At 47.9% G+C, this 16,923-nt stretch overlaps 1 protein-coding gene across 2 annotated transcripts; it reads left to right on the top strand.

Annotated features, from left to right (window-relative positions):
- Positions 1–5,368: 5,368 nt before the first annotated feature.
- CCDC90B (coiled-coil domain containing 90B) lies at positions 5,369–16,712 on the top strand. 2 transcript variants are annotated; one of them, XM_054164766.1, is made up of 9 exons: positions 5,369–5,465; positions 7,201–7,320; positions 10,340–10,443; positions 12,935–13,036; positions 13,635–13,676; positions 13,752–13,823; positions 13,904–13,957; positions 15,010–15,124; positions 16,234–16,712. In XM_054164766.1, exons 1-9 carry the CDS (start codon positions 5,369–5,371, stop codon positions 16,287–16,289), a joined length of 762 nt encoding a protein of 253 aa, XP_054020741.1. In that variant the 3' UTR covers positions 16,290–16,712. The 2 variants fall into 2 exon arrangements, with proteins under 2 accessions (XP_054020741.1, XP_054020742.1); XM_054164767.1 differs by lacking the exon at positions 5,369–5,465 and having other exon boundaries at positions 7,230–7,274.
- Positions 16,713–16,923: the final 211 nt, after the last annotated feature.

The raw sequence follows: 16,923 nt of genomic DNA, 5'->3' as shown, positions 1-16,923 counted from the left end.
GGCTTTGTAAGTTTGTGCCTGGATACGTTCTGATAAAGGCTATGGCCCTGTGGCAGGGCAGGCATGTGGCTCTGCCTGCATTATTGTGCTGGGTGAGCTACCTTGTGGAGACCACTAGGGATTACACCTACCTCTGCTCCTCTGGGATGAGCATGTCCAGCTCTGCTGCACAGGTTCCCAAGTTCCTTGTGCATCCTTACTCAAGCTGTTTGATCATTGCTGGCTTGGTGGTGGTGTGTGGAGCCTGGTTTGGTCCTGGCATAGGGTGAACAACTTCTTGGTGAGGTGACAAAGAAATGTGCCTCAAGGTAGTCAATCCTTCTTACCCTAACTTCCATACTAGAACTTTATTGCCTTCAGCCACACACAGAACCCACATGTTGTGACCCCACACGTGTGAGATGCTGACACAAGGTTTGGGCTTCTCAGTACTACAGGATTACAAAGAACAAGCAACAGCTTCTGATGACACAAGTCAGCATGGCTCCACTGACTACAGCAACCCCACTGACTTAGACAAGACTTAATCAAATACATCTGTAATCAGGCACTCCATTTCACTATCCTACTTCTGCCTTCCCCACTGGGGTCTCAGTGTTATTCAAGACACTGACAAGGACAGAAGTCAACTGTGTCATTAATACCAACCCCAGCTTCCAAGTCCGTCTGCACACTGCCTGTATTCCATCTAATTAAATTGGGTAAGATTTATCTGAGCCTGATGTAACTAAATGAATCATGCAGAGCACTGACCTATCCTACCAGAGGCTCCTGTGCCCCACCTTGCATGTTTATTTCAAAGGTAATCTAATTTGCTGCAAATGTGCTTATGTGGCTGGAAAGCAAGCTGTGTTAGGCACTCCAAAAGTGGGGGGAAAGCTTTCCAGAAAGCATGGCTCAGACAGTTCCTTTATAGGAGGAATACAGAACCTGTTTTGTTGTTGCTGATCCACACTGGAATCATTTACCTGTTCCCTGCTCTTTATCTCCACATCTTTCTGAAGCAGAGTTGAGCTCCTAAGCTTCAACCAGTTCCAAATTATAGAATCAGAGAATCATGGAATTCTTTTGGTTTGGGTTGGACCTTTAGGATCATCAAGTCCAACCATTAACCCAGCACTGCCAAGCCCCCACTCAACCACCTCCCTCAGCACCACATCTACAGGTCTTTCAAATCCCTCCAGGGTAGTGACTCCACCACTCCCCTGGGCAGTGTTCCAGTGCTTCACAGACCTTTCAGTGAAAAGTTTGTCTTAATATCCAACCTAAACCTCCCTTGGTGCAACTTGAGAGCATCTTCTCTTGTCCTATTGTTTGTTACTTGAGGAAACAGATCCAACGCTCACCTCCATAAAACCTCCTTTGGGGTAGCTGTAGAGAGTGAGAAGGTCTCAGCAATGAAGTGGAACACACCAGCCCTTTCCTCTGGGTTTCCTGTAAAGAGCTTAAGCAGCTCTGGAGAGCCACTCAGTCACAAGATCCTGTTTGCAAGGTACCTTTGGCGAGAGAGTGAAACTCTGACAGATGTTTGTTAGCAAAATGCTGAAGCACAAGAGCCCCTTGAGTAGCCAGGAGTGGTACAGCCTGCCTTTGGAACGCAGAAGAGACTCAGAGCATGGCACTTTGACCTGAGCAGTGATGGGAGAAGAGACTCACATTGTGGAGTCTCGTGTTCCTAAGTACATACAACCTCAACCACTGCTGAAACTATTACAGGACAAAACTGTGATGTGCTGTCTTCTGCCCCACTCCAGGCTCTTCAAACTCACTTGTCTTTTCCTTCCATGCTGTGTCTTGCACTTGGGCTTTGTCTCAGTAGTCTCAGGTATCACACCTTGGTTGAGGAATAAGTAAGTCCAGGCCCTCAACTAGTGAAATGCCTCTGTCAAGAGAAGTTTCTAGACCATTAGCCAAATGTGATCATGATCATAGGTAGATTCAACTAGAGCATAAATGGAGCCTCACCTGAGGGCCATTTTGAGTCAGCCCTCCCTGAAGCAGGGCATCTGCAGCTGGGAACTCTCCCCTTGGATCAGAACACTACCCAAGGAAACCTTCTAGTACTTACCTTACAGCAGAGTGACTTCACATTGAGTCATGATTCCACACATTCCTAAGCCAGCTGTGTAATAATCGATTTCACTTGGCTTGGCAAACCTGTGGGTTATTGCTGTTGCCAGAGCGTTAAGCAATGTTAAGAACAGATTTCATTTCCAGTTTATCACCTGTTAAACAGTTTTGGTTAGAATGACTTTCCTTTGTCACCTGCCCGATTTGGTTTTGTAAGCCTTCACGACAGGGGCTCAGATATTCAGAACTAAGAGAGAGAAAAGGGCACTTGGTGTTCAAGATCTCTCAAAACCCAGCAGCAGTTTAGGTTTCTAAATGCAGTTCAGGGGATACCCAGCTCTGAAAATCTTTGGTTCACCTACACTCAAGCAAGGCACTTGCCAGTGATTTCAGTGGGGAAATCAACCCTAGGCTGGGAAAGATCTCAAAGCAAACAAGGAGATAAAAGGAGGTAAGTGCACTTGTCATTTGCAGGGGGGACTCAAGACAGATGGTCCTTTCCAGCCCCCCATACCATGGGCTAGAGAGCACTACAACAACAATGAAACTTTGATCTGTGTCCCCAAGTCATGTGAGACAACAGGGATGTCAGAGAGTGAAAAATATACACTGTATGCAAAACAGGAGGAAGGTTAAAAAAATAGCTTCTCTCATGAGTTACCCTCTCCCCGACCTCATTGCTTGCAATGTTTTTCTGTCAGGGGTCTACACCTGCTTGCCCTCCTTATTCTCTGCTGTTGAGAGAAGTGCCTTCTGCCCTACAGCATCTTTGCAGAGCATGGCAGCATGAAGCAGTTCCTGCTGCAGGCCCTCATCTAGACAGACAAACAGACAATATAGAGATGTTTACTTGTGTGTGTGCAAAAGCAGTCTGGATGAGAGCAGAGGAATAGCTGCCCTCCCCTGTGTTCGGATAAAGGGCAATAAATAAAACACAGCAGAAGGGTGAACTGATCAGAACACAGTCTCATCACCTGACCCCGTCTGGCTGTGGGCTGCTGCCCTCCTATGGCAAGCTGGCACAGCCACCCTTATCTTCAGAGCAGCTCTGTATCACTAAGATGTACTGAGTTCAATCGCTGGTACCGGCTGCCAGAAATGACAGCTTCCAAACACCCTGTCTGTCAGTTCATTGTCTGTCTGAAGTAGAAAATAAGCACCCTGGGGCACTAAGCTTTTCCATCCTGAGAGAGAGGCCTCTGTGGTTGGAAAGGGACTGCATGCTGCTCAAGGAGCAATTTGCCATCGGGAGCCTGAGTGTGACATTGTTAGTGCTGAACAATGATGTCCCTGCAGAGAGGGCTCTTCTCCCTCAGTGACAGCTTTTTGTTGCTATTGTGGTTTGCCCCTAATATCTGTATCTTGGCAACACAGGAGCTGTTGACTTGGAAACTAAGTGCTTTAAATAAGGCTAGGCTGGTTCCAGTGTTTCTGCTGAATCCCACATCTGTTACCATGGCAGGACTGTGAAGCTAAACCTCAGCACAGGTACCGTGCACTGCTTTCCTGCAAACACCCTTCCAGCGAGTTCCTTGGCTTCTTGCCTTCAGCACCCTGGTTCAGACATCTACCGCTGGTAGCAGTGCTTCACTCCCATCCTAGAAGCTCTCTGAATGAAAGTCAAGTCCTGACAGAGGAAATGGTTCTGAACGAATGAAGATTGCCCCAAATGGCTCTCAGGAATGGAAGGACACAAAGCAGGACTGAAGCTCCATGTGAGTTCACTGAAGTAATAACCCCTTCCACTGACTTGAGACAATGCTGAATGGAGGCTGAATCCAATCTGACAGCAGAAAAGGACTGCCAAGTAACTGGAAATCAAAGAGCTTTTATTACCAAGGAGACTTTTCTGCTCTCAAAGGCCAAATTTCATGTGCTCAGCTTAAAGCATTGCATCATACTGACTGTGAGAAAATCAGGCCTCTGGGGAGAACACGGAGGGTTGAGTTCAGACTGGTGAGTGCTGAAAAATGCATCCTTTTTACTTACAGAAGCCTTACATCGAGGCTCTCAAACTCACTCTTTTAGCTAGGAGCTTATAGAAAGCACCATTAGCAATTTTAAGATGTCACCAAAGTTCTTCACGGAGCGAGTCGTTCGCCATTGGGCTGTGCTGCCCAGGGAGGTGGTGGAGTCCCCATCCCTGGAGGTGTTCAAGAGGAGACTGGATGTAGCACTTGGTGCCATGGGCTAGTCATGAGGTCTGTGGAGACAGGTTGGACTTGGTGATCCTCGGGGTCTCTTCCAACCTTAGTGACACTGTGACACTGTGATACCTCAACATCCCTAGCCTTCAGCAGCAAAACAAATGTCTAAGAGCACCTCAGGATGAAAGTCAAGAATTCCATTTACAAAATACTGAGGCTGTGAAATCTGCATTTGGCTCTGGTAGGGACTCCAATGACAACTGTGTAGAACTTTGGGAACTGGAGCCAGGGCTAGTTTTGCATTTAAAGCTGGGGATGTTTGGACAGGGGCAGAGGCAGAGGCAGAGGCAGAGCCAGGCTTAGAAAAGTTCACCCATGGCAGTTACCTGAGGCTAGAGTAACTCCCAGGCAGAAGACAAGTGGCAATCAGTCTAGGTGTGGGGTGTCCCTGCCCATGGCAGGGGGGTTGGAACTAGATGATCCTTGTGGTCCCTTCCAACCCTGACTGGTTCTATAAGTCAGGAGCAGCTCACATCACCCCAACAGAGCTAGGAGAAAACAGGGACTCACAAACCCTGCAGAGTCCTCCCCACCACTGTAAAACCAAAAATCCCTTATTTCTCTCGCATAAATCTCCCCTCCTTTAGTTTAAAAGCATTACTCCTGCCCTATGAAAGCAGCCCCCTCTTTCATACAGACTCCCGCTAAGTCCCAAAAGGCTGCTCCGAGGTCCCCCTGGAGCCTTCTCCTCTGCAGGCGGAACGCCGCCAGCTCGCTCAGCCTGTCCTCAGTTCTGCCACCTCCTCTGCACCCGAGATCTGCTACGGGCCAGCCTCCTGCACGCCAGCCTCTCGGGCAAGGCAAGCTGCTGGCAGCAGTAAGCGACACTGAGGAAGGAGCCCTGGCCCTCCTCTGAGGGAGCGCAGGGGCGCCCGCGGCGCGGCTCCAGCGAAGGCGGCCGCGTGCCTGCTGGCCGCGGGGGCCATCGCTCCTCCGCTCCGCATGGCGGCGCTGCTCCGCCGCGTTCAAGCCCGGGCCCATCCCTGCGCCCCACGACTACGGTCCCCAGCGAGCCTTCCGGGGTGCCACCGGAAGGACGTGCGGCCCCGACGCGGCTGGCGGCGCGCCGGAAGCGGCGGGCTCGTGCCGCTATGAGGGGGTCCTGGCGCGCTGCCGCCCTGCTCGCCTGGGGCGGAGCTGCCCTCTCGGGCCCGCTCCGGGCCCCGCTGCCTCCCGTTCCTCGGAGAGGTGAGAGGCGCCGCAGGGTCGTGTTTGGCCCGCTGGGAGCCGCCAAGACGGCCGCCAGCCCCTCCGCCAGGCTGTGCTCGGCGCTGCGCGCAGGGCACGCAAACGGCTTCCAGCCTCTCGTGGGGACGAGGGGACACAAAGCTGCCTGTTGTGGCGGGGGTAGCCTCTGCCCTGGAGACCCTTGGGTTGCGTTGAGGCTGCGCAGGCTGATGCCGAGCCTGGCTCGTTGCCTGAGACCGATCGTGAGGGCCTGTCCCGGAGGCGCTGCGTGAGGGAGCACGAAACGCTGCCTTGGGGGCTGTGACAAGCTTGAGGCAAGGGAGGGAGTTACATGGGCAAGAGCAGTCGGTTTAGCAGCGTAAGAGGCTTGAGAGAGGATGTTTGAAATGAGAGGAGTAATAGGCGTGTGAGATAAGGGAGTGTGAAAACACCCGTGAGTTCTGACACAGCCTGGGGCCGGGAGCTGCGCATCCAGTCGGCAGAGGAGCGAAGCAGTAGGGGAAGGAGCAGCACGTCCAGGGAGCCAAATCTGTTATGTAATGCTGGCTTTTCTGGAGTCTTGTCTGCAGTGTATGTGCTCAGTCCGATGAGGGGAATTGGCTGACACGTTTAGAGAACAAAGCTGTTCCAGCTGCGGGGCGGGGAGGGATGTTTTATGCCGCAGTAAAGTTTAGAGCTGTTTTAAAGTACATAGTATTCACTGTTCGTGCACATAAACACAAAGCTCTCCTTTTTAATCTTCAATTTACACCGGCTTTAGTGCAGATACTGCAGCTAACTTATAGTCACTCCTTTGTAGTAGACACAAAGCAGCACCACATAACAATTTATCAGGCAGTGCATAACATCATTTCCTTGTTTAAATGATAGAAAGCCTTTGAGTAAAGATCTGGGTAAAATACAGAGCAACGTTTTAAGGCAGAGAGTCGGTGCAAAAGGTTTTGAATAAGCAGGGATTTAGAGGTAATGGTGCTTTTTAGGTAGCAAAGAATCAGCCCAGAGCATCTGTCAGATTGGAATCTGTAACATACAAGACCCCACAGAGATAAGAGGAAGGGGAAATAACACTTGAAGTAAGCAAAGCAGTGAAATATCTTTTGGAAGGCAGCCATGTAATGGAGTGGATCTTTAACTATACCTATCTCTGAGGCTTTGCCTGCAAACAGCATATCTCTTCAGTTCCAAATTACTTTCCTGGTGAACAACAAATGAATTCTGATTGTTGGATCTGTCCAGCTTTCTTAAAAAACAATAAATCTGTAGCTGTATCTTCACAGCTGACATTCTCCTTGCTGGGAAGGACAGGGATAGAAGAAAGGGTAGCAAGGAAGTGATTAAGAGCTTCTGGGAAGAAATGGATTATGTTGGCTGTAACCAGTAGGAATCAGCAGAGTATTACAGCTGCTTTAATAGTAAGAACATTATTTGAGTTGTGTTTCTCAAATATCACAGAACAGTTGGTTGTGGTGGGATTGTTTGTGTGCTACCAGGATGCCTGTGTGTTGCACAGCTTCCTAGTCACACAGACGCACTTCAGCGCCATGTAGGGGTCCCAGCAGGTGTACGTGTCCCAGGGAAGGGGCATTGACAGTTTCTGACGTGCTGTAAGCAAGCAATCAAAAAAGGCCAGCCTTTCATTGCAGCAGTCATGCAGCTTTGCTGTGAAAGAGATGAAAAATACCACACTGCCTGATAAACAGCCAGCTAACCTTAAGGCATATGTTGTCGCTTCCAGGTTGGGCTGCCACGGCTGCTCGGAAGACTTACGACGTCAGAAAAGTTGAAATCACTCCCCTGGAGCAGAGGAAGGTAACTTTTGATACCCATGCTTTAGTGCAGGATCTGGAAGCCCATGGTAAGTGGTGTCTGATGAATAATTCAGAGGAACACTTGTAGGTTAACTACTATAACTGAGTGCTGTCCGTTTGCCTGAAGTACTGACACTTGGTCTTAAGAAACATTTTGGCAGCCTCGAAGAGGTTGCTGAAGGGGAGGCTGTTGGAGGTGTTTGATGCCTCTGTAACCATACAAATTACTGTTACATGAGATTTACCTCATTTATAGGCAAGTTTATATAGTGGCTTCCAGCTGAGGGACATAACAGAGTTAAAAATGTAACAGCTGAAGAACTGTTTTCTAGCAGAAATGAAGCTTTACTGGGAGCTCCTTCTACTTAGCCTGCTGATAGTATCTTAAGGTTTTCTTCCAACTAGAAATATTTGCAGCAGCATAATGCTCTGGAGTATTTGGAATAGTCGCTTTTATTTTGTGAGTACAGGTGTCTGAAGCCAGATGAGAGGTCCATCTAGCCCTGGGTTCTGGGCTAGCAGCCCTGGCAGCAGCTGTCATTGCCTGCAGAAGAGTGTTGAAATGAGGCAGATGTATGTGACCCATCCTCTTGTACTTCTTAAGCCCACTTGTTTTCACCCTGGAGGTAAATATCAGGGTCAGGTGTGAGTTTTAGTAGCCTTCAGTGGAATTCTTTCCACTGCTTACTCAGTCTCTGAACCACTGCAAACTGATTAGCACCCAGAAGCTCCTTTCTCACAGAATTTCAGACTCCTTTTGTTTATGCAGAGCCTGGCTTCTACAAGGCCACTCAGCTCTTTTGTGAGAAGAGAGAATGAATCATAGGATGTCAGGGGCTGGAGGAGTGTTTGATCCTGTTGCATTCATGGTTATGTAAAGTCTTAGCATATTCATAGAATTGTAGAATGGTTTGGGTTGGAAGGGACCTCCAAAGACCATCTAATCCAACCCCCCTGCAGTCAGCAGGAACATCTTCAGCTAGATCAGGTTGCCCAGAACCTTGTCAAGCCTGACCTCGAATATCTTCAGGTGTGGGGCCTCAACTGTCTCCCGAGGGAACCTGTTCCAGTGTTCCACCACCCTCATGGCAAACTTCCCTATAACATCCAACCTAAATCTGCTGGAATCTAAACCCATGGTCCCTTGTCCCATCACCACAGGCCTGTGTAAACAGTTGCTGCCCACCCTTCCTGCAGGCCCCCTGCAGGCTCCTTTTGGTGCCCCCATCAGTTTTTTCCTAACAAGAATCCTGGCATGTTGTGGTTTTCCCTGAGCTTTTCCCTGCTTGTGATGGTTCCTCCTGTGCCTCTCTTCCGTTTCTGTTGTGTTGTTTCAGAGGAGAGGGGACAGAGCTCCTGGCATTACCCACTTGACAACCCAGTGTCCTGTGGATTTGAACAGTCACATGGTGTTGCATCTATTTTGTTCTCTGCAGCTGTTCTTAGCCATTCCTGAGGGTTTGGTGTGCTCTGTTGATCCCTGCAAAGCACTGGGCTGATACTGTCATCAGATCAGCACCTACATTTGAAAATCCCATGATCTTTCTCCCACATGACAGAGCTTGATCTAGTTTGAAGCTAGGATTTCTTCCACTATTTGGGTCTAAACATACTATGTGTTAGTAGTTAGAAGACTCCTAATAGTCCACTGGCAATGTTTGGGTTTTTTCATGCATGTCAGACTTGTTCTGGAACTGCTCTTAAAAGCCAGCACTGCATTTGCCATCTTCCAGCCCTCAGGCAGCTGAGGTAGTTTGTGAGACATTACTCCAGTACTACTGCAGCCACTTCTGCATAGAATCACAGAACAGTTTGGGTCATCTAGTCCAACTCTCTTTCAGTGAGCAGGCACATCTTTACCTAGCTGTTTTAAACTAGGTAATTTCATCTTTGAGCTCCTTTAGGACCTGTGGGGTGCAGTGTGTGTGGTGCTGGGACACTGTTGTCGCTCAATTTCACTTGTCCTGTAACTGGAAATACCTCAGCACTACGGTGACAGGGCTCCAGGTAAAACCTGCACCCACCTCACAAGTGAGAGAGGCAGTTCATTTTCCTCAGGGTGGCTGCAGGCTCTGTTTTCTTGCTTACATGAATTTCTCCACATCTAAACTTCCATGCAACAAGAACAGATCCTGTTAGAGAGGAAGAACAAAATAATGAATTGGCAAAAACCTGAGTAACCCTGAAAATGCAGAGGAACCGAAGCAGTGCTGCCACACCACTTAGTGGAAGGAAGCTGTCATAAAGCTTGCCTAGCGTTTTCGGTAACGCAGACTGGTGGAGCAGTATTTCAGAGGGGGCCAGCAGCATGTTTCTCTGCATGATTTGCCCTGAAAGCATTTTTAAACAAAAACTTAACTGATCCCACTTTATAAAATGGACCAGTTGAAATACAGCACAACAGTGAGACTGCTGGAAGTAAATCCTTAGGCCCAAAGCTCTTAGCTCTAGATGAGATAAGGCAGACAGGACTGCTGGGGTGTTTTTCACTGTTAATTGCACATCATCCTCAATGCAGCAAAATTGAACCAAGCTATAGACTCAGTGACATTTTTACCATCAGAAAGCCATAAAACCCAGTTCATTCCCCAGACAGTGAGTGGGTGCAGCAGTTTTAAAAGTAGTTGTGCTTGTGCTCACCTCTGTGGAACAATTTCATGTACAGATTTAGCCTTTTATCATTGCATAGGATGCCTGCATGGTAGCTCAAGGGGTGCTTGGCTTCAACAGAATTTGTGAGAGTTCAGTATAAAGTAGGATTTTGCTGAATTGTTTTTGTAAGGCATGGACAGACAGAGGATTTGGTCCCTCTGGCAGGTGCATGCAGAGACTCTTTCAGCATAGTAGAGGTCAATGTGCTTCAGATTTTTGCAGCATTAAATACGGTTTTATTCCAGTTAGAAGTCACAGTGAGTGGCTCCTCACTCTCAATTTCCTTAACTCTGTGACTTCCCATTTGCCACGGTAGTCAGGTCCAGCACTAGAGTGTCCTGGTTTATTTTGTACCTCTTGTTCTTCCTCCAGCTTTCTGTTACCTGAATTTGTCATCCTTCAACTGTCTTTCAGGCTTTGGGAAGGAGCAGGCGGAGACCATCGTGTCGGCGTTGATAACTCTGTCAAATGTCAGCCTAGACACAGTCTATAAGGATATGGTCACACAGGCTCAGCAGGTAAAAAGTAACCTGTGGTGTGGATTCATACAGCTCTCTGTAGCTGTAGTGGCTCAGAATTGCATGCTGAAGAGACAAGTGAGCTACTCTCTGTAGCACTGCAGGCATTTCACTGAGGTAGGCTTTCCTAAGTTTCAAGGTGTTATTAAGGCTAATAGTATCTTTCATCTCACTGGAGTGATTTGCCCATGCAGCCACAATATCAAAGTGTAATGCAGAGGTTGCTTCATTTGCTGCTGAAAAGCCCTGTGGGGAAAGCAGAGTTGTAGCTGTGCATGGTGACAGTTGAGGGGAGAAGACAGATTGAAGGCAGGCTTCCTGAGAGAGAACAAACCCGCCTGAAATCGTCACTGCTTTTACTGATTCACTGAAGATGTCAGCCCTGTGTCTGTCCTGTAGACAAATACATCTGCTGTTCCTGTCCTGTTTTCCCTAAGTTAAAAACTACTGTTAAAGCTATTAGATGATCTTGCTCTGCCTTTCATCCTCTAAAGCCACCTCTCTAGTTAAAGTCAGGTGTGGCTGCAGTGTGGGCTCAAACACCACGGCGTGGCTGTCTACAGTGTCCCACAGCTACTGTCACTCCTTGGTGTGGTTTTGCCCTGTGCCAGCACTCCACTCCCTCTTCCTGATCTGGGCATAATGTATGTGAATGTATAGGGCCAGGAACTGTTCCCCCCAGGCACAGTGCACAGAGTCACCATGATTTAGGAGGAAGAGGTTTTATCCCTCTGGACATAGTCTGTGTTGTGTCATGTGCTCTCAAGGGCAGCAGGCAGGTTCTGAATGATTTAGTTGTTGGTATAAACCTGGCCATTGGTGCTAGTCGGGTCAGCTCCTCAGCCTAGCTCCAGCAAAGCATCGGGGTGTCTCCTTCACTTAGAGCCTCAAGTTCATGTTTGTGGACGTGCCTGGAGGCAGTGAACCAGTTAAGAATCACAGCTGGGTTTTCTGGTGCTAGCAGAGGTGGTGACAAGTTGCATTTTAAGAGAACTTCAGTTTTTCTCGTAGGCCAGGCATCTGGGCCAGGAGAGTAAAGCTGTGATGCACAGTAATGGGTTAACAATGACTCAGGAAGGCTGTGCAAGCTGAAACTCTTGCCATTATTCTTCACTGAATTGATGCAATTAAGCATTCATTGCTATTGTATTTAAACTGCTGAGCCTTTCTGCCAAGAGAGTCTTATCTTGCTGGCTTTTGTTCTTAACCAAAGTCACCTAACTCCTTGTGTTCTCTAAACCTTAGGAGAGGGCAAGAGCTGGAGTGTCTCTGTGCTCTTCATCCAGATGGAAACCTTTTCTTTTTGAAAGTCCCATTACCTGTAAAGAAAGTACCCCAAACGTAATCTGCATGGAATTGTGCAGAGCAGAAGCACTGGGGGTTTATCATGTAGTCAGTGCTGGAGGCTGAGAGGTTTAGGATGGGTTGAGGCACACCAGCTCCCAGTGTAAATGCAGCAGTTGTAAAAACTTGTGTTGAGGGAAGTGGGCAGGCTTGAGTGGAAGCTGAGTTAGGGCATGTTTCAACAAATATAGTCTGATGTAGGATCTGAGAAATACCATTTGCTTATGGGCTGAATAAAAGCTCTTTGTTTTGCTGACTCAGCTTTAAAACCAGAATCAGGCAGCAGTGTGTCATTCTCCATGCTAAACAGCAAAGTCACTTCCTTATGCTAACTGAAGGAGTATTGTCAATAGCAGCTGAATTCTGAACCTGTTAGTGCAAACACTGAGGGGGCTTATTTCAGTGCTTTGTAGCAACACTGGCCTAGTGTTGGTCTCTTCTCCCAGGCATCCAGCACCACAACAAGGGGACACAGTCTCAAGCTGTGCCAGGGGAGGTTTAGGCTTGAGGTGAGGAAAGTTCTTCACGGAGCGAGTCGTTCGCCATTGGGCTGTGCTGCCCAGGGAGGTGGTGGAGTCCCCATCCCTGGAGGTGTTCAAGAGGGGATTGGACGTGGCACTTGGTGCCATGGTCTAGTCATGAGGTCTGTGGTGACAGGTTGGACTCGATGATCCTTGAGGTCTCTTCCAACCTTAGTGATACTGTGCTACTGTGTCAGACTTCCAGGCTGAGAGGACAGCATGGCCCTGGTGTCATTAAGCCTTTGGCTTTGGCTGACTCTGTGGACAAGAAATGGAAGTGCTTGCTGAGGAGCTGGATTCAAAACAACAGCTGATACTTCGCAGGCTACTGACTGGTCATTGAAAATGGAGGAGGATGAAGGACTGGGCTGTAGTTTCTGGTCTGTTTTATGTCATAGCCTACTTGGACTAATTCTTTTTGTGCTTACATTCAGGTTTAGTGCATTAAAGCATCACGAAAAGCACAAAACCAAACCCTGAACGTTTCAAACCAAGTGCAGCTATAATTCAGTGTTTCTGTCACTTGTTGCAGTCTCTGTTTTTGTCCTTTGTAGCAGCCAATTTCCTCATTTCAGACCTCAGCATGGTTACTTGCCAAGCTAATGCCATGCTCTCCTGTTTCTAAGGAAATCACTTTACAGCAGATAATGGCACACTTGGACTCCATTCGGAAGGACATGGTCATCCTGGAGAAGAGTGAATTTGCCAACCTCAGGGCGGAGAATGAGGTACTCAGGAGTGTTGTCAGCACTTACAATGTCACACACCATGGCTCGGCCCTCTGGCACGCTTCCATGCAGCAAGCTTGGAATGTCAGAGTCATTCTGGATACTTTATCAGAGTTGAAGTGCTTGCAGATTTCAGCTTCTGTGCTTACACAGAAGTGTATTTCATGTGATAGGATTTGATCCAGTCTTCCATAAAGGGGAAAAAAAATGGTCTCCTGTAACTTTACTTAAGGGTGATTTTTGGTACAGCCTTGTCACCATCAACCATGCAATGCAGAGAGAGGAGTCAGCTGCTTTCCTTGCAGCCATTCAACTGCTGTTTGGGGCTGCTTTCATTTGTTTCTAGCATTTTGGTATTTTTCTGCTGCCTTCAGCCTCAGAGTAACACAAGATGATCTCTTTAGTCTGAGCAAAATTCCCAGCAGATTATACATGGCTACACAACCTGAACACACCACTTCATGTATTTGACCAAGAATAAGTGGCCTCACTGGGAGGAAGAATTGCAGGCATGGCAAGGTGACACTTAGGTGACTGCTTAGCTTGGTCAGCAGGTCCTCAGTTTGTAAAATCTTTTGTTTTTCTCCTTTGCACTTAGAAAATGAAAATTGAATTGGATCAAGTGAAACAGCAGCTAATGGTAAGTAGCAGCAAGTAGCTGTGCACCTCTGCTGGGGAAAGGAAGCAGTTCTTGTAATCTGCATTTGCTTTTAAGAATGAAACCGGTAAAATCCGAGCTGACAGCAAGCTGGACATCAACCTGGAGAGGAGCAGAGTGACAGACATGGTAAGCTGGCCTGGGAAGATCCCTCTTCAGTGCTGTCTTGTTTTCCATCACTGCCATTGTAACTTATCTTTTGTCCACAGTTTACAGATCAGGAGAGGAAACTGATGGAAGCAACTACAGAGTTCCATAAAAAAGTAAGTCTTGAACAGGACTCCTGTTGCAGTGAGCAGGACACAGTGGCAGCTCAGCTGTGGTGCAAGCCCCAGACTTCATGGAAGTTAGCAGGGTTTTCATGCTCTCAAGCAAAAGGTTTGGCCACGTCACTTGTGTCTGCTTTGTGTCAGTTGCCTCAGTCTGTGGGATCTGCACTGAGTGCTCTTCAGGCAGGAGGAGCCATGCAGGCCTCGGCCCTCACTTCCCAAGTATCTTATATGAAGGCTGGTGTCAGTGGGTTGTGCTTCGTGGTGCTGCCCTTCCCAGTGCTAACAGATGAGCTGCTCAGCTGTGCCAGAGCGGTGCTTCAGGTGCCTACAGCCAAGCAAGTCTTTCAGGGGCTGCAAGCCTCAAGCTGCTGGCAGGCACTGAAGACTCAGAGGCTGAAGATGGATATGTCCCATCCTCAGTGTCTTCTCCCTTCTCTGGATGTGACTTGTGAATTCTTAAAGCTTTGTTTTGCAGAAATGGAGGTGTACTATCTGTTCTGTGGAATGACTCCTTTAGGTAGCACTGACATACTGGAGACAACAGTCTGTATGAGCTGAGGCTTGGGTTGGGTTTTCTTTATTGGCTCTCTTCAGTATTCTTCCTGGGTTGTATGAAATGTGGCTCTGTGTCTTCTAAGGTCTCTGACCAGTTCATAGAATCAATAAGGTTGGAAAGGACCTGAGTGATCATCAAGTCCAACCTATCACCCAACACCTCATCACTAACTAAACCATGGCTTCAAGTGCCACATCCAAGCCTTTTTTGAACCCCGCCAGGGACGGTGACTCCACCACCTCCCTGGGCAGCACATCCCAATGGCCAATCTCTCTTTCTGGGAAGAATTTCTTGCTAACATCCAGCCTAAACTTCCCCTGGCACAGCTTGAGACTGTGTCCTCTTGTTCTGGTGCATATTTTACCTCAGTGGTGGGCTGGAAATCTGTTTCTTGTTCCTGGCAGCACGGTGTTCTGTTGTGGTTTGGCTGTGCAAAGCTGAAATGGATGGAGATCACTGTCAAAGGGCAGTGTTTTCCATGTTTCAGGATTCAAGCACCAACAGTGTCATCTCCGAGATCAGCAATAAAATCGACACCGAGATAGCCTCCTTGAAAACGCTGATGGAGTCGAACAAGCTCGACACGATACGCTACCTGGCAGGTCGGTGCTGGGGGGAAAGAGGCTGAGCAGCACTGTTGTGTTTTGGGGGTGTAAAATTGTGTTCAAGAAATCAGTTGTGTAACAGCTGGAGTAGGGGGGCACAGGACCACCAACCCCACCACCCCCAGCTGAAGGAAACGTGACAGAGAACACAAAAGAGGTGGAGGACATGCAGACACTGCTGCAGCTGGACTGGGATTGACTCCCAACTGGGATTAGGAGGAAACATGGACATGGTTTAATTCTTTTCTTAGTGTAGGAAAGAAGCCTAAATACCTCACCCAGTCTGACCTCCTCTGCTTGCTGCACAGCAGCCATTTATGCAGCAGAGTTGCTTCAATATTCTCCTGAGCTTGTATAAATTACCCTGAAAGTGTGCTGATCTTCAGGACTAGTCCAAGAGTGACCACTTCTGCCTCCCATTCAGTTCCCCACAGACCTGCAGTTTTAATGCTGGTACCTTCCCCTGCCAAGCAGAACACATTCAGTCTGATTTGAGATTGCCTTCTCAATCTCTATGTATTACCAGTTTGGAGCTGAATAAAGAGAGTAACACAACACCTTTGGAAGTGAGAACAAGTTCAAAGGGAAACATAATTAGCTTATTCTAACACTAGAGGAAACAGCAGCTTAACAAATCTGAAAGACAGCTCCTCAGGCTTCAGAGGTGCTGCCTCAGATATCCTAGTGCTGCACCACGTCTGTCATTTTGTTTAGTAGGGAATCATTTTGATTATGTCTAATGCAACAGCTGGTAGAGCCTCCTCTCCTGGAGCAGAGTCTCCAATAGATGGGTGGTAATAGTGGAAGTTCCAGGAGCCTGTTGTGCTCTGCATTCCCCAGTGTCACTCAGATGTGTCCCTGAACACATCGTTCCTCAGGCTGCTGTATTTGACCTCCCACCTCGGGACCTGGCAGGGTATTACCTGCAAGACAAAGTCATTGTCTTCCATTTGTTCTATCACACCTGCAGCAATTCAGGAAGTTGAGGAGGTTCTGCTTTACAGTGGCTGCCATTCTTCATTCTGTTTGCAGCGTACTTCCTGTGTGTAGGGAGTGAGACAATCTAGCATGCAGCTAATGATTTCCTTCCTGTTTTGTTTTGACAGCGTCGGTGTTCACTTGCTTGGCAATAGCGCTGGGGTTTTACAGGTTCTGGAAATAGGTCTCAGTGGAGGGACTGCATGAGGGAGATGGAGAGCCAGCCACCCAGGCAGCCTCACTCAAGGATCATGTTTACGCTGGAGATAACCTTGGGATCGTTGTGTTTCGTTGCCCTTGCTGTGTGCTAGGAATGCTGCCGGAGTGCTTAACACTAAAGAGCAAAACAGCTGGGAGGGGAGCTGGGCACATAGTAGTATCCTCTGGTCCCCTACTGACTGACTGTATTTATTTCAAAGGCCTTTGTTGCTTACTGTGGTTTAGAATTAATCTTGTTTCCTTTTTGGAACATCCTCACTCTCAGCTCCTCTCAAAAGGGAAATGTTCAATGTTTGGGATGCCCGTGAAATGGAAACACTTGTTCCCAAGTTAGTGTGTCCCACGTGGGAATGCTAATGCCAACAGATCTAATCTGATGCAAGTACATTCATCTCGAGTACAGGAGCTGGATCTTTGCCTTCAGTCTGTTCCTCTCTCCTCTGACAGCTTGAAGCCTCATCCTTTGGGTTTGGGGTTTTTGTATATAAGACACACTGCGAGGCTTTAGTGAAGAGTTCTTGCTGTTCTGAATTAAAAGTCTCATGTAGAGCTAAAATGTCTCCATGGATTTACTTTTTAGCATCACTTGCAGCTTCTGT

The sequence above is a fragment of the Dryobates pubescens genome, chromosome 10 (genome assembly GCF_014839835.1).
Source record: "Dryobates pubescens isolate bDryPub1 chromosome 10, bDryPub1.pri, whole genome shotgun sequence".
NCBI classification, from domain to species: Eukaryota; Metazoa; Chordata; class Aves; order Piciformes; family Picidae; genus Dryobates; species Dryobates pubescens.
Note: the sequence above shows the minus strand (reverse complement) of the source record. Positions and strands in the feature narration are given on the sequence as shown.